The sequence below is a fragment of the Grammomys surdaster genome, unplaced genomic scaffold, assembly GCF_004785775.1.
Source record: "Grammomys surdaster isolate TR1022 unplaced genomic scaffold, NIH_TR_1.0 316, whole genome shotgun sequence".
NCBI classification, from domain to species: domain Eukaryota; kingdom Metazoa; phylum Chordata; class Mammalia; order Rodentia; family Muridae; genus Grammomys; species Grammomys surdaster.
The window spans coordinates 384,877-401,879 of NW_021604735.1; the positions used below are offsets into that span (position 1 = coordinate 384,877).

The following is a 17,003-nucleotide window of genomic DNA, read 5'->3' on the forward strand; positions in this document are numbered from 1 at the left end:
CCAAACTAGGGGCGCCATCTTCCCGAGAGTTCCTTTATGCACTTCCGCCGTACGGCCTCTCTCATTGGTGGATGCTGTCTCCTTTCCGCCCCAACGTACGCTGATTGGTGCTCTTCAAAGACCAAACACGCCTCCCTGGGCACCACTGATTGGCTTGATCTTGGGCAAGAATTTTGTGTGTTCTGGGTTCCTTCTCTGAGAGTAAATGGGAGAGGTGGAACCGGGCTACTACCTAGCGTTTGTTTATCTATCTGGTTATTTTAAGGTCATCCATTAGTAGATTTTTTAAAAAATTCATTTTTCTTTCCTTCCTGTTTGGGCCTGGGAAACGTTAAGATTAAGTCAATAATCAGTAAGAGCAGAATTGGATGAGGCAGTAATCTTAACCAGCTTCCGTTACACTTTTTTTTTTTTTTAAAAGAGGGGAGGTGCTGAAGGGTTAGCTTCCAGCATTGACCTAGTGGTTCATAACTATCTAGTTTTCAGGGAATCGGACGCCCTCATTTGACCTCTGCCAGTACATGGGTCATATACATGCAGAGAAAACACTAAAATACTAAAAATGTACTTACCCTTATAGGTCCTTAATAGTTGCTAGGAAAAGAGAGACATTTTCTTCGTTGAGATAACCATTATTAAATTGCCTATGCTCCTGGAAGCAACCTCAATAAAATTTACTGGACCCTATCTCAAAACAAAATCAAATCGAAACCAACAACACTTGGACCGGCAACACTGGACTGGATGGCTCACCTGGTAAAGGAGTTTGTGTGGAACCTAAAGACCTGAGTTGAATCTTCAGGACTCACATGGTGGTAGGAGAGAACCAACGTCCACGTGAGCGGAACTGTGTGCATATATGCACATGCATGTATATGTAAGTGTGCACCTGTGTGCACCTCACTAGATGAACGTAAAGCTGGACAGGGTGGTGCACGCCTTTAATTCCAGCACTCAGGAGGCAGAGGTGGGTGGACCTACTCTACAAAAAGAGTTCCAGGACAGCCAGTGCTACACAGAGAGACCCTGTTCAGAAAACCAAAAATAATAAATAATAAATGTTAAAAGATTTAAATGTGGTTGTTTTATGAGACTTTTCCTGAAAACTGATTTATTATGCTTTTGCTTGGTTTTGTTTGTTTATTTTTCAAGACTGGCTCTGGCTATAGACCAGGCTGGCCTGGATCAGAGATCCACCTGCCTTTGCCTCTTGAGTACTGAGATTAAAGGAATGCACCACCACTTTCTTTCTCTTTCTTTTTTTAGATTTATTTATTTACATGTATATGAGCGCTCTATCTGCATGTACACCTGCAGGCCAGAAGAGGGCATCAGACCCCATTACAGAGGGTTGTGAGCCACCATGTGGTTGCTGGAAAACGAATTCAGGACCTCTGGAAGAGCAGACCACGGAGCCTTCTCTCCAGCCCATGAGCCATCAACCCTTGCCTTGCTTTCTTTATAGCACATTTCTTGATGCTTGACATCCTATTTTGTTAATCTCTCCTCCGGAGAATGTCCTCTCTAAAACCAGGGATGTTTGTTTTCTGTTGCATTTTTAGTACTTAAAAAATAATCTGGGGCTGGAGAGACAGCTTAGAGACTAAGAGCACTGACTGCTCTTCTAGAGGTCCTGAGTTCAATTCCCAGCAACCACATGGTGGCTCAGAACTATCTGTAGTGGTATCTCATGCCCTTTTTTGGTGTGTCTGAAGACAGCTACAGTGTACACACACACACACACACACACACACACTCTCTAAATGAAAATCTTTTAAAAAAAAAGAAAGAAAGAAAGAAAGAAAAAGATAATCTGCCATATGACCAGGACAAAGGAATGAATTAGATGAACTTTGAGCAGAGATCTAATTAGACTCAGGAAGGAATCCAAAATGTATCTATGAGAAAGAATTCCAGATGGAAGGAACTGCAGAATCTTGAAGCAGAACTAACCCAGGAGGATGATTTGCAGACACAAAACCCCATGTTCTAATCCTTAAACAAAAATTTGGAGCATAACAGTGCATCTTTATGGTCCTGTGGAGGAAATCCTGAAGTTAGTGTCCAGCTCTGTTTCCAAATGGAGGCAGGGAGGATGGAGGAGGGGGCTGGAGAGATGGTTCCGAGGTTAAGAAAGTTTGTTGCTCTTCTAGAGGACCTAAGCATCTATGTTAGGCAGCTCACAAATCACCCATAACTCCAACTCCAGAGGATCCAACACCCTCTTTTGGCCTCTTTCACACACACACACATCATTTTTAAAAGTTACAATTTTTGTGATTTTGAGGATAACACCCAAGGGTGGCTCTAAACACATATGCATACACATATGTACAGAGAAAAGAGGGAGAGAGAAGAATGCACAAAGAGAACTGGCGTAGTGGCACTTGCCTGCCATCGGAATACTAAGGATTGCAAATTTAAGGCCAGCCTGGGCTACATCATAGATTGAAAGCCATGCTGGGCAAGATGGTGAGACCCTGTTTTAAAAAAAAAAGAGGAGGGGGAGGAGAAGAGAAGAAAAGAAAGAGGAGGAGGAGAAGAAGAAGACAATGACGATGACTAAGAAGAAGAAAGTAATGACTGGGGACCAATGAGGTGCCAGTAGAACAGTAAATGATGGGGGGGGGTAGGGAGGCAGGCAGGGGGGAGGCAGGGGGGAGGGAGGCAGGCAGGGGGGAGGCTGTAGAGTAGCCAGAGCAAAGACCCACAGGAACCTGGATTGTATTTTGAGAACAATCCTCAGCATGTTTAAATTTACATCTATTTATCCATTCATTCATTGGTATTTCACCTGCATGTCTGTGTGAGGGTGTTAGATTCTCAGGAACCAATGTTACAGAAGGTTGTGGGCTGCCATGTGGGTGCTGGGAATTGAACTCTGATCCTCTGGAAGAGCACCTAGGAGTCTTAACTGCTGAGCCATCTCTTCAGCCCTATTTATTTGTGTGAGTACAGTGTGTTTGTGGAATTTGAGGACACCTTGCAGGAGTGTGTTCTCCCCCTTCCACTATGTGAGTCCTGACGAGAGAACTCAGGTCATCAGGCTTGGCATCTCGGTGGCTCCATTCTCAGAGCAGTGGGGTGGCAACATCTAACTTACTTTTGAGACAGGGTTTCTCTGGCTGTTCGAGAACTCATTCTATAGACCATACTGGCTTCAAACTCACAGAGATCCTCCTGCCTCTGCCTCCCAAGCACTGGGATTAAAGGCATGTGCCACTACCTCCTGGTATAAAACTTTTATTTTTGGTGCATATATGTATGTTTGTGGGGACATACTGGCTAAGGCGCACATTGCATGGTGCATGTGTGGAGGTCAGAGGACAACTTGTCAGAGTCTCTTCTCTTTCCACCATGTGGGTCCTAGAGATTGAACTCACATCATCAGGCTGAATGGCAAGTGCCTTTAGCCTCAGCCCTCCCATCAGTCAACCTTGTTTGGACACAGAGTCTCTCACTGACACTGAAGGTCGCTGGGCTAGACAAGTCTCAGGGGTCCCCGTATCTCTGCCTGCCCAGCACTGGGGTCATGGATACATACCACTATGCCTGGTTACTTATGTGGGTGCTGGGACTCAAGCTCAGAGGCTCATGCTGGTGCGGTGAGCACTTGGCTAAGCCATTTCTCCAGCCCCCTAACTTGTTTCCTTTTGTTTTTATTAATGTTTTGTATTCATGTGTGTACCACAGTGCATTTGAGGATGCCTTACAGGAGATCTCTCCTTTTACAGTGTGAATTTTTGGTTTGGCAGCAGGCACCTTTACCCACTGAGCCATCTTGCATGCCCCTACTGTATGTTCTTGTTTGTTTCTTTGTTTTCTCAGACAGGGTTAATTTCTCTGTGTGGCCCTGGCTGTCCTGGAACATCCTCTGTAGACCAGGTTGGCCTAGAACTGACAAGAGATTCACCTGCCTGTACCTCCTGAGTGTTGGGATTAAAGGTGTGTGCCACCACTCCCACCTGGCCCCTGTCATACATTTTTAAGAATATTCTGAATGCTGAAGATGTTGTTCAGTGATAAAGCACTTGCCTAGTGTATATAAGTTCCTGAGTTCAGTCTTTAGTACCACCCAAAGGAAAAAGTATTCTGAAATCCAAGATGCGCCTCCTACCCCACCAACCATAGAACCTCAGATACAACCCCGTCCTGAGTCAATAAACATTTATTTGGAAAAGCGCACCACACTCTGAGGTTGTATCTGGCTAGGACATCAGGCAGCTGGCCTGGGTTGGGAGGGACACTTCCTCTTGCTTAGGTTATTGAGGATCTGGTCCTGATTGGGCCTGTAGAGAACCACGAAGCTCTCTGGAGGAAGGATGGGGCCTCTGTTTTCTTCCACCTGACCCATCAGCAGATAACTGGCTCCTGGAGAGGAGGAGGGGTGGGATCAAGAGCTCAAGTTATCAAGACCTTATGAAATCATCTTCCTGGTCAGATCTGACAGCTCCACACCTTCAGTGTGCTGGGTACCCACTCCCAGTTCCGTGTGCCTTACCTTTCTTCATGGGGGGCATCTGCCTGCAGGGCACATAGAACTTCAGAGAGGTGCCACTAGGTGGAGAGGGCAGGTCCAGTCCTCCGGTTTTGTAGACACCAAGGAGACTGATGGTGACAGTGAGGCCTTCCCCTGGGCCCCGGACCATGGTCTTCACTGTTCCCGTCACCACTGTATCAAGATGTCAGTGAGAGATGAAGAGTCAAGTGGCAGAACTGGGCTCCGGTGAGGGTACAGGAAGTCAGAAGGGCAGGATGGAGTCTTACCTAGACTACTGGAACAGAAGTTGCTCTGCAAGGTGCCTGAGCGCTTGTACTGTTTTGGGCAGGTGATGCTGGGAGCATCTATGAAGAGACAGTGTTGTTTGTGGAGGATGGCCTACCTAGCAGGCAGAACCATTCTCCTCATGTCAGCCTATCTCTTCCTTTATTTGCAATGCTAGAAATGGAAGCCAAGTCTGGTGCCTGCTGGCCAAGTTCTCTACAGCTGAGCTCCACCCTTCAGTCCTCACTGGGGGATTCTAGGCAAGCAAGCACCTTGCCACTGAGTCACATGCCAGATCCTCACTAGAGGATTGTGGGACAGGCACTCTATAGTTAGCTTAGCTTCTAGCTCCTTATTGGGAGAATTTTAGAAATGCTCTACTTCTGAGCATATGCCCTCAGCCCTCACTAGCAGACTCTAGGCAAACCCTGCCCTCGCTAGTCACATCTGAAATTACAACAGCCGTATAGATGTAAACCCAGAGCTCTACCCAGCGATGCTTCCCAACACCAGTCCCAGGCATTGATAGGAGGCACGCACCAGTGAGGGATGGATGATGGATGGATGGATGATGGATGGATGGATGGATGGGTGGATGGCTGGATAGATGGGTGGATGGATAGGTGGATGGATGGGTGGATGGACAAGATGGATGGATGGGTGGATGGATGGATAGATAGGTGGATGGATGGGTGGATGGATAAGATGGGTAGATGGGTAGATAGGTAGATGGATGGATGGGTGGGTGGATAGATGGATGGATGGATAAGATGGATGAATAGTGCTTCCTTTGGCCAATCCCCGTCTTCCACTTTCTTTTTCTTTTACGCATATGGTGTTTTACATGTATGTCTGGAGTGACAGATGGTTTTCAGCTGTCATGTGAGTGCTGGGAATCAAACCTGGGTCCTCTGAAAGAGTAACCAGTGCTCTTCACCATGAAGTCATCTCTTCAGTACCTCCTTGCACCCTCTCACACTTACCTGGGGCCACTGGGGTTGTCTGGGTAGCAGGGGAGACCTCTGGTTTCTCTGCAGGTTGGGACTTAGGTTTGGTGGGTAGTTTGACTTTGGGCCCAGTTCCTGTCTTAGGGTCAGGGTGGGACTGAGGCCCATGCTGTCCATCCTCCCGGGGACTTGGGGCTGACTCCTTTTCCACGGCATCTCGTGGCAGGATCCTGTAGGAGGCTGAGAAGCCATCTGCGGTGACACTGAGATCCGATACAAACTGGACCAGGAGCTCATTCCCCTCGGAAGAAATGGGGCTGCAGCAGGCAGAGGCGCATTTGCTGAGGTGTCAGGTAGACTCAGCACTCTGTTCTGTCCCCACTGGCCAAGCTTAATAAACCAGTCCTCCGACATCAGAATCTCCCCCCCCCCCCCCCCCCCCCCCGCCCCAAAGCTCTGCAGACTCCAGAAGATACACTAAACCTTTGCCACCTCCTGTACTTGTTCTGACCAGTAGTTTGGAATCCTAGAGCTCAGATCTTGCCTGGTCGGCTGAGTCTCTCCCAACCCTTCACACAGGGATGCAGAGTTAGCCCCAACACTTTGCCCATGGCAAAGATCACTCACCTAGGGGCCTTGTCTCCACAGAATTTCCCCAGTCTCTTTGAGTCATCACTCACAGCTCCATTGAACACACTGACAGAGTCGTATCGGCAGTATGTGTCAGGCTCCACATCAAACTTCCCGAAGGTTAGCATGATCACCTGGTAGGGGCATCAGGCTCTGGAGCAGGACAGGCCAAGGAGGACCAAATAGTGTGCCCTGCACCTTTCTCATCGTCATGAGTACTTGGAAGTAGCACCAATAGTGAGTCCCCTGGTTCCCTCCAATGTTTGCAACCTAAGCCTGAGAGTCTTACACACACACACACACACACACACACACACACACCCTATACTCTACAGGGAGCATCCTTTGGAGAACTCCACCCCAGTACACCACATACTTCCATCATTTTCGCTTGCTCTTAAGATGGGGCTGGTTTTGGTCTCTACCAGGGCAAGCTCTAGGATCAGGACATAGATACTGAATAAAAGTTTGCTGGCTGTGTGCCTTTAAGGATGCTGCCTGGGTGCCTGGTGGGCAGCCTAGGCGAGAAGGTCGGTACCTGGTTTGAGGGTGCAATGATGTGCCAGGAACAGCTGATGCCTGGGGGGTAATCCGACTCAGGCCAGTTGGGCGTGGTCAGGGTTCCCTGCGCCTTCTCCATCCGCCCCCCACAAAATTGGTGCTCTGAGAAGGGGAGAGAGGGACGGGGTGGGGGGCGGTGGAGACCCTCGGTCAGCTAGGGGAGCGCTCTAGACTGGGAGCTCTGGCAGGCAGCTAGGAAGTCTGGGTCTCAAGATGAGGGGACACAGTAGAAAGAGCGGGTTACCAAAACGCCTGGGAATATGAGACTGGGATGCCCAACAGAGAGGAGATGATTGAATGGATCCCTTCTGGCCCCTCCCCGGCCCACCGCCACACCACGCCTCTTCCCCTAGGAGATCCCATCTCTCCATCCCGGCCTAGCAGAAGAATCCTCTTAAGCAGGCTAGAGAGCTCTCACGTTGTGAGGGTGCCCTCCCCTCTGTTGAGGTCTCAGCCTGAAACATTTCCAGAGAGACTTGTGCTGCCGGGAGGGGGTGATGGGACCGCAATCGGGATCCCAGAGCTGGGTATAGGGGGCTCCAGGTGAGGGAATCCTAGTCCCCCAGCTTCAGGGTGCCCCCTTACTCCTGTCAGAGGAGCCCGATTGCGGAGGGGGGCGGGCAGTTACTCACCGTCCCAGTAACCCCAGGCCGCCCATTCCACCCGCGGGTCCATGACCCATTTCCGCCTCGCACCTGGGGGAGGCCCTGGAAGAGGGGTAGGTGGGAGCGGGAAGAGGGAGAGAAGACCGGGAGGAGGGACTGAAGGGGCAGTTAGTGAGAAGAAAGGGAGTGGTGGTGGCCCTAACTCTTGGGAGTAATCTGGGGAGGATCAAAGTTAGGGCAGGGGTGGGGACCTGAACCGGGGTGGGGTCAGGAGAGGGGAAAGAGGAGGCAAGGATACTCACCAGTGCCTGAGGTGGCCCGACCGCTGTACCAGAGCAGGAAGCCTCGTCCCCCAGTGCCCTCGTCAGTTGTCATCCTTAAAGTCACTTGGTTGCCAGGTGCGACTACAGGTGCAGGCCTGAAGGTGCCACAGAAGCGTCCAAGTCGCTGGCCTGAGGTTCCAGATCCAGCAAAGACCTCCAGAGCATCGTAGCGGCAGGAAGGGTGGAGCTCCATATCGAAGACGCGGAAGGACAGGGACACAGTCTGGCCCTCAGGCACCTGACAAAAGGGGAATGGGGGTCCCGCAAAATCAGGCCCCAAACAACCCTGACCGGGGCATCGCCCCCTCCCCCAAATACTTCCTAGGCAGAGAAATACCCATAACTGGAAAGGCCCCTGGCCAAGGCCAGGCTCTGCTCCTGCCTTGTGATCTCTGGAGGGAGAGAACAGGAGCGAATTAGGGATGGAGTCTCAGAATTTTTTTCCATAAAAAATTAAGGCTTCAACTAGGTATGGCAGCTCGCACCTGTAATCCCAGGATTTATTGTGCTGATAGGATTACCTTGAAGTTCAAGGCCAGCCTAAGCAACACAGTGAGAGTCTGTCTCCAAAAACTTAAGGTTCAGCACCAGAAGTGTTGGTGTGTGCCTGGGATCCCAGCTACTTGGCAGGAGGATCATAAATGTAAAGACCCATAATTTACAGAGACCGTGTTTCAAAAATAAAAGGGGAAGGGACCTGGGGAGATGGCTCAGAGGGTAAAAGTGCTTACTCAAGATCAAATCCCCAGAACCCACATAGAAGGCTGTATTGAAGTCTCCACACATATGCCTGTAACCCCAGCCCCATTGGGAGGCAGAGACAGGAGGACCACTGGGGCTTGCTGGCTTTCAGACTAGCTCTGGATTTAGTGAGAGGCTTTATGTCAAGAAAATAGGTGGAGAACAGTACAACTGTGGAACATACAGCATCTGCTCTGACCTCTGCATATACGCATGCATGGGTGTGCAAACTCATGCCTGACACACACGTTAAAGGCAAACAAACAAACCACAAAAACAAGCCTAAATGGCTAAAAGGCTGAGATGTACCTCAGTGGTAGAGTTCTGGCCTAGTATGCCTAAGTCCCAGGATTCAATTTCCAGTAGTAGGACTGGACAAGAGGAGGAAGGTCGGAACGCTTCAGAGCATGTTACTGTGGGGCCTGACGCCCTTGTGACCAAAGAGAAAAAGAGTTTCCCAGAGGTGATGCCTGGTGGTGGGGACAGTATCCCTGAGCTGACTGATAAAGGGCATTGGGGACCAGAGGGGTCTTCTCACCGTGATTGTCCAGATGCACTTCTTGTTTGGGGGGTAGAGGTTGGGGAAGCCCTCACTTGCCACGTAACCCGACTCCCCGGTCACATCCCCTCCGCACAGGAACACAGGTCTGGAGGACAGAGGAGGTGTCAGGCAGAACCACTGCAGAGATGGTTCATGAGATGGGAAGCCCAGGCAATAGAGGGAAGATGGGCGTTGGAAAAGCCCCAGCCTGTGAGCAGAGACTCCTGTCCAAGGACCAGGGGAAGTGGCGCTAGGCAATGGGGCCATCTCTCCATCCCCTAGAGGCTCCACCCCCACCCCGGCAGGAATTCCGGGAATCCTTCTCAGTCCCCCTAGCCTCCTCTACCCGCCCCCCCCCTCCTGCCTGGCAGTCAAGGACAGGAGCCGGGCCTAACTACTTCCAGATGTGACAAGCCACGAGGCCATGAGGGGGAGGGGGCAAGAGAGATGAGGAGGGCAACAGTGGACATACAGTTAGGGGCTTCCACCTTTGCCCCGCTCCGTGTTCCGGCTAAGAACTAGTACCTGACTTTCTGCTTGCTGCCCTTCCCCCAATATCATTTCCTGAATGTCAGCTAACAGACAAGTTCAAGGTCTTGGCTTTCTGGGTTCAAGCTCCACGGATGGGCATGTCTCTAAGTGGCGAGGGACATTTAGAGCAGAAGAATGGAAGTGAAGGAGTGGGAACAGTGGATGTTACAGACCAGTGTGGCCTGGCAGCAGACAGGGAGGATCTGAAGAGGAAAAGGCATTTGCTAGCAGAGAGCTTGCGAGACCCACAGGCCCAGCCCTCCCAGGACTCACAAGCATTCTGAGGCTCCCTCTGGAAGCCATCTGAAAGATAGGAGACCTACCTCGTGTAGTTGGTGGTCTGGCCTCGGGCAAGAGGCAGCACCCAGGCCAGAAGGAATGGCCCCACAAGGGAGGTTAGGGCAGCAGGCAGCATTATGTAGGGGGAAGTGCTGGAAGCAGCAGCTGAGTTCAGCAGCAGCAGCAGCAACAGCAGCAGCAGCAGCAACAGCAGGATAATCAGTACCAGATGAAGCAGCCCCGGGTGTGTGGGCGTGGGGACTGGCCAACTGGGCGGGCAGCAGGGGAGGCGGGACAGGGAGACAGCTGGGACAGTAGTTGAGTCCCTACAGGGGCCTCTCTAGGTCTTGGACATATAGTAATTGGTAAAGAATACTGGGGACAAGAGGAGCGGAGACCATCATCCAGACATCTAGTCATGTGCCCCTGCCCTCTGTCCTGAGCCTGTAGACCTGGCGCTTGCTGGAGACTTTCAGGTGCAGACTGGATCCTTCTTCACCTGTTGCTTTCTCAGAAGATGTCCTGAGGATGTCTGAGTCTCTTGGCTAGCCACTGTCCCACCGCACATTTCTGGATGGTTCTTGTTGCTTAAGACAGTCTTGCCACGAAGCACTGGCTAGCTGGAACTTCTGATCTTCCTGTCTCAGCTTCCCACGTGTTGGGGTTATAGGCCTGCACCCCTTTCCCCAGGAGCTTCTGCACATATTTAGGACTTCCCCTTTAACACTGGATCAGATCAGGCCAAGCCAGGAGAGTTCTGAGCCCTATTTTCCAACTGTTTTAAGGTACCGGGGAAGGGTTAGGGGGGTAGAGTGTGTCTGCGCGAAGAGGAAAAGGAGCCAAAAGTAAGGAAAGGATAGAAGAGACTGGGACTGGAAGACAACAAAGGACAAGACGCTGATTCCACAGGACCGAGAACTGGGGTGAGGTACCCCTAGAAGTGACGGTCAGACTAACGGTCTGATGCAGGTATGATTGAGGCACACCTGCAATCCTAGCTCTCTGGAGATAGAGTCAGCATGATTAAAGAGGTCAGCCTGGGCCACACAGTGAGGCTCTGTCACAAACAAAACCAATGGACTCAAGTTAAGCTTCCAGACCCAACAGAGGCTCCAGAGTGGGAAAGGAAGCTATGTCTGTCGTTCCAGTTATTCCACAAGACCAGGCCCGACCTCCACATCACAAAGTGGGGCTTCTGCAGTGAGAAGGGGAAGGTGAGCTGGGGCTGCTGGCACTTTCTCAGCAAAACAACAGCTTGGGCTCTTTCTGTCTTCCCTCCCTCACCAGCCAGGCCTCCCTTCATCCCTTGCCCCTCCCCCCATGAAGCCCCAGGGTTTCAAAACAGGCTTTGGTTTAGCCTTTTATTCTACTGTCCATCAAATTTCTCGCTCATGATAGTCAGGTTGGGGGCCCCTCCTGGGCAGCCCCCCCCCCACATTTATAAAAGAGGTCCCTCCCTCCCCTCAAATACGCAGCACTACTCCCCACAACTCCACCTCCCACCCCGTGTACACACAGTGTCCTTTGACACTCCATCTCTTCTCAGCTCTAGCCCAGGACCCGACTTCCTTCAGGAGGAAAGGCTAGGAAGAGGGGCTCAGCTCTCAGGGGTCGAGGTGCCTGGGCCACCCCCACCAGCAGCCCTCTGCAACATGTCCAGTGCCTCCCAGAAGAAATTTTTCTGGGCTGCCATCAAGGGCATCCAGCCCACAATCTCCTTCATCTTCTCCATTCGGTCCTGCAACGTGGGGCAACTGTGGATCTGGCTGAGGTACTCCTCACAGGCCTGGGCTGTTCCCCCAGGGTCTTGGGGGGCTCCAGCCCCCTGGCTAGGTTCAGGGCTCCCTCCCACCCTGCTGGCTGGCAGGTCTCGATAGGCAGGGCACTGTTCAATGTCGTGGCTGGACAGCATATAGAGACATTCTCTGGTGGAGCAGAGGGAGCAGGCACACAAGGGGACCTTAGAGGAGAGAAGGGGTGGGGCTGAGGGAGGCTTAACACTGCCAGGGGCTTCCAGGAAGCCAACTAAACCTGATGCTATGTTGATCCCTCTCAGACAGGCCCTGAACCAGCAAGTAAGCTTCAACTTGCTATGTTCCAGGACCCATGTGCACTTGGATAGAGTCATCAGGGTCAGCTAAGGAGAGAATGGGAGCAGTGTGCGGTGAGGGAGGGAGACTTCACGGTACAGGGGAAATGGAACCAACGGCTCCCTTACAGGGGTCGCGTCTATAAGCTGGGCATGGTGACACGGGAAGCCAGGAAAAGCTAGAGGTACAGACCAGCCTGGACCCCACAGTGAGATTCTACTTGCAAAAGAAGCCCATTGAGATGGCTTAATCTGCTGCCATGCTTGCTGCCCAGGATCAGGGTATGAAAGAACTAAATCTCACGGGTTGTCCTCTGCCCTCCACAGGCACACTGTGGCCTTCCCACCCCCCACCCCCCGCCCAATAAATTTTAAAGACTTTGGAGAGAAGGGAGGTTAAGTCCCATGGGCCACCTGGCTCTATTGCTCTACCCTCCCTGAGTGCCCGCTTGCCTGACCCTGCTCTGACCTTGATGTGCAGCTTGACAAAGGAGGCACTCCCCTTGGGCCAGCCAGGAAGCCGGCCTCCGGCCCCACAGCCGCACCCCAGCAGCTCCTTGCTGAAATCTGAGGTCTGACTCAGCACCAAGGAATGGTTGAGGCCACACCACAGGGCGATGGGGCGTTGCAGATAATGAACCTGAGGACAGAAAGACAGACAGACAGCATGGCTAGGGGTTTTAAGGTGGGAATACCAGTGGCTTGGAAGGGGGTGGGGACCCCAGGTAGGAGAAAGGCTGAATGCAAGGCTTAGGGCAGAGTACAGTCTTGGGAGTTGGAGGAAAACAGTGTCCTGTCCCAGAAAGTCTGCCCTGCCCTGCAAGCTGGCAGCTCTCTGTCCATTCCTGTGCACACAAAGCCTCCCAAAGTCTGACTGCATTGGGCACATGGCTCCTCAGGAAATATACTCTGCAGGATTAGACCTGCTGCCCTCTTCTGGCCTCCCTGGGGAACCTGCACACGTTTGTACATTCTTGCATGTGCATACACACACGCTGTAAAAAAGAAATCCTTAATTACAAAATACCAGCAAGTTAACAATTAAATGGTCAGCCTGGCACGGAAAGCAGGAAGATTAAAGTGAGTTCCAATCCAAACCAGGCTACACAGTGAGAGTTTGTCTCAAAAATAAAACTGGGGCCAGGCGGTGGTGGCACACACCTTTGATCCCAGCACTTGGGAGGCAGAGGCAGGTGGATTTCTGAGTTCGAGGCCAGCCTGGTCTACAGAGTGAGTTCCAGGACAGCCAGGGCTACACAGAGAAACTCTGTCTCAAAAACAAAACAAAACAAAACGAAAAAAAATTACTAACTTCTTGGTGGCTGTTCTATGGTATAGACACAGGTGAGCATATGTGCGTGATGTTTAGAGGGGCCAACCTTAGCTGTCATGCTTGAGGCACGGTCTACCTGGAGGTTCCTCTGCCTCCCTGTGGCTGGGACTATAATCATGCACTCCTGTGCTTGGTTCTGGGAATCAAATTCAGATCCTCCCGCTTGCAAAGCAAACAGTGTACTTAACTGCCTTTACTCTTTCCCTAAATAAACAGTTTTGTAAGCAGCAATCTAGTCTTGTGCCTGCCAGACAAGCACTGTGTTACTGAAGTGCATCCTGAATGCATTTTTGACTTAATTTTGAGACACAGACTTGAGATATAGCCAGGCTGGTTTTAGGCTCAGTGTAGTGCAGACTGGCTTTGAACAGATCTTTTCCCCTCCCCTCAGGCCTGGTTAAACATTACGTGTTTTTAATAAAGGGTGTGATTATAGTGTGTCGTATTGTTTCATAAGGTTTTTGTTTGCTTAGTTTTCAGTTCCGTTTGTTTTGTGTGATGCAAGTACGACAGGGCACTCGTGGGACAACCGCTGCATATCAGCTTTGTCTTTCAACCAGGAGGGCTCCCAGGGGATTAACCTAAGGTCATCAGGCTTGATAGCATGGACCGTTACCTGACAACCATCTCCACAGCTCTGTTTATTTTGGGATGGGGGTCCTGTGGTGGCTTAAGTGAGAACTGCCCCCAGAGGCTCACACATTTGAGTGCTTAGTCACCAGGGAGTGCCACTGTTAGAGGAAAATTAAAGGATTAAAAAGATGTGACCTCCAGTGCCACCGTGACTCTCATGCACTAAACTCTAGGTAAGCTTTCTTTTATAAGAGTTGCTTTGGTTGGCATGGCAATAGAACAGTGACTAGGACTGGTCGCATGTAGCCTGCCTGGCCTAGAACTCACTGTGTAGCTCATCTTCAGTTTACAATCCTCCTGTCTCCACATACCACGCACTGGGGTTATTACACACAGTGGGGTCACACACCACTGTGCCTGGTTTTGGTAGTACCAGGGATGACACTCTGGGTCCCACGCATGCTAGGCCAGCTGTCTGTCCCTGACTCAGGATACCCCTCTCATTCCTCTGTGACAACCATGGCGCAGCCTACAGCTGCCCTTCTGTCTCAGCCTGGACCCTGGCTGACCTATGTACATTTGCAGGCCAGTGTTTTACTCTCAGTGCAAACAGTCTGAACTTGCACCATGTCCCCTTCAAACCATTCTTTTTGAATGTCTGTTCATGTCTCCCTAAAACATCTCCTACTGTGGTTCTTGTTGCCACATACCAGCTAGAGTCTTTCTCAAGTGCTGCTACCACCACCCCCTGTCCCCCGTGGGCATCCTGGTGGGGTCTGCGTTCTTGGACTCCTATGCACTCACAGGCAGTTACCTGTGTGTGTCACCTGTGGATGGCTGCCATCTATTCCAGGACCTGTAAATACTGCAATGTCTCCTTTCCAAATTGGTCCAGCCATGTTTGTGCCCACGAAGACACTGCCTCACAGGCCAGTGGTTTCCAGGGCATCCTCTGCCTCTTGTTCTCTTCTCTCTACCTGACCCTCCTTCTCTCTCTCGCTCCCTCGCTCCCTCGCTCCCTCTCTCCCTCTTTCCTCTCTCTCTCTCTCTCTCTCTCTCTCTCTCTCTCTCTCTCTCTCTCGTATACCCCAGATACTGGATCTCGTATACTGGATCTCCTATACCCCAGAGGCTGGCCTTGACTTCCATATGGAGCCAAATGACCTTGAACTCCCAATGTCTTGCCTCTACCTGCGCTAAGAGTCCAAATGTGATTACAAGGAGCTTCGGTGGTGCATGCTTTTAAGCCCACTACTTGGGAGGCAGAGGCAGGTGGATCTCTGTGAGTTTGAGGCCAGCCTGGCCTACAAAGTGAGTTCCAGGACAGCCAGGACAACATAGAGAAACCCTGTCTCAGAGAACAAAAGATTACAGGTTTTACTGTGGTGCTGGGAATGGAACTCGGAGATTTATGCATATAAAGAAAGCTCTGTCAGCTGAAATACTCTCCAGCCCTCTCTCACTTCCTCTTTCTTGACTTCATTTCTCCTACCAGGGTTTCAGTTTAGGATCTTGTGCTTGCTAGGCGAGTACTCTACCGCTGGGATCCAACCAGTCCATCTGGCCAGCCTTTTTTTACTGTCTGATGTGTAAGTTTCATCATTAGCCTGTCCTCATTACATGGAATGCCCTTCCCTATCCCCACCGGAACCTTCTCAGACCCACAGGCTCGGCTAGCATCTTACCCTTTTAAAGCAGTATGTGTGTGTGTAGGGAATGTGTACTCATGCTTGTGGCCATTGAGGCTGGAGTCAATGCTGAGTGTGTCTCACTTGCCCTCCTTCTTTTTGAGGCAGGGTCTCTCACTGAGCCTGAGCTCACCAGTTGGCTGGCTGGCTGGTGAGTCCCGGGAGCCTTCTGTCTCCCCTCCCAGTGCTGGTATCATGGGTGCTTACCACCATGTCCAGCTTTTTACATGGGTATGAGGGATCGGAATGCAGGTCTTTGGGCTCACATGACATGCACTGTACATTCTGAGCCGTCTTCTCGGGCTGCATCCCACCTTTCCTAGTACTTCAGCACACCCAGGTTCCCTCAGCCCGCTCTTCCACTCAATTTCTTCTGCACACATGCTGTGCATGGCACAGAGCAGACCTTCTGGGGAAAGCCCTGCAGCAGCACCCTGGGGGTTGTATGTGATGGCCCTAGCTTTGCCCAGGAGGAGGAGAAAGTGGTTTCTAGGAAATATGGCAAAGTCACTGGGTGCAGGGTTAGGAGCCTGGATGAGAGTCACCAGGAAAGCACCTCACCTGTGTGGGCTCCCCTCGGTCCATCTTGTCTCCAGTTCCCAGCTGCCCGTATCTGTTATTTCCCTGCATAAAGATCCGGCCAAATTCATCTACCAGGCCAAGATGATTATAGCCAAGAGCACAGAAGAGGACCTAAGGAGGTTAAGACAGCAAGAGCAAGTGAGCCACTCTGCTTCCAGAATCGCCCCCTAACGAATCCCATCTGGCCTCCTCTGAGCCCCCTGTCCCACCCACATCTAATTTTCCAACTCCTAGAGCCCAACCCTCTGCTTTGCACCAGCCTAAACTGCCCCGCCATCCTCCACACCAGCATCCTACCTTGGCAGGCAGGGAGAGAGCAAGCGGCATCTGGTGGTCCAGAGGGTCAAAGGCTTGAAGGGTCCCAAAGAGATCACGATACACCCCTGGGGTATGCACCTCAAAATACACTCCCCCCTGGTCTGGGGGGTCAGAGCCCTCAGCTCACAGCTTTGGGCACCCGTATCCTAGGGATAAAGCCCCACCTGTGATGGTGAAAGCTGAGAGACTGCATGAAGTCTCACAAATCCACACATCAGCTCCGATACCTGAGAGCCCAGCCACTGTCACTAGGATGCCCTAAGGAGTCTGAGTGTGTGGAGGGGTCTCCCAGCCACCGTCACTAGGATGCCCTAAGGAGTCTGAGTGTGTGGAGGGATCTGCCAAGATTGGAGCCTTAAGAGGGCAGGATACATTTTTTTTTTTTGAAATTTTCAGTCTGTGTGTCTGTGTGTGTGTCTGTGTGTGTGTGTATGTGTCTGTGTGTGTGTCTGTGTGTGTGTGTTTGTGTGTGTGTCTGTGTGTGTGTCTGTGTGTGT

General features: G+C 51.3%; 2 protein-coding genes across 3 annotated transcripts in view; both read right to left on the minus strand.

Annotated features, from left to right (window-relative positions):
* Positions 1-4,150: 4,150 nt before the first annotated feature.
* Pcolce (procollagen C-endopeptidase enhancer) lies at positions 4,151-10,152 on the minus strand. Its single transcript, XM_028777838.1, has 9 exons — positions 9,968-10,152; positions 9,111-9,219; positions 7,811-8,069; positions 6,881-7,005; positions 6,340-6,476; positions 5,749-6,029; positions 4,768-4,845; positions 4,502-4,672; positions 4,151-4,371 (listed from the first exon to the last, which is right to left on the minus strand). The coding sequence occupies exons 1-9, from the start codon at positions 10,057-10,059 to the stop codon at positions 4,217-4,219; spliced, it is 1,407 nt and encodes a 468-aa protein (XP_028633671.1). The 5' UTR covers positions 10,060-10,152; the 3' UTR covers positions 4,151-4,216.
* A 1,124-nt stretch (positions 10,153-11,276) lies between these two features.
* The window catches only part of Fbxo24 (F-box protein 24), a 15,198-nt gene continuing 9,471 nt past the window's right edge, over positions 11,277-17,003 (minus strand). The window contains exons 7-10 of one of the 2 annotated variants that reach the window (XM_028777860.1): positions 16,486-16,607; positions 16,168-16,299; positions 12,482-12,652; positions 11,277-11,883 (exon numbers count right to left, since the gene is read on the minus strand). In XM_028777860.1, the coding sequence (XP_028633693.1) occupies positions 11,521-11,883; positions 12,482-12,652; positions 16,168-16,299; positions 16,486-16,607 (788 nt within the window). In that variant the 3' untranslated portion in view covers positions 11,277-11,520. The remainder of the gene's footprint in view (positions 11,884-12,481; positions 12,653-16,167; positions 16,300-16,485; positions 16,608-17,003) is intronic. The other variant, XM_028777862.1, reaches the window with a different exon arrangement.

Coding starts and splice junctions, on each gene's coding strand:
- Pcolce (XM_028777838.1), bottom strand. CDS start 10,059: ATGCTGCCTGCTGCCCTAACCTCCCTTGTGGGGCCATTCCTTCTGGCC. Junction 6,477..6,880: donor TCATTGCACCCTCAAACCAG/GTACCGACCTTC, acceptor TGCCCCTACCAG/GTGATCATGCTAACCTTCGG. Junction 4,372..4,501: donor GATGCCCCCCATGAAGAAAG/GTAAGGCACACG, acceptor CCTCCTCTCCAG/GAGCCAGTTATCTGCTGATG.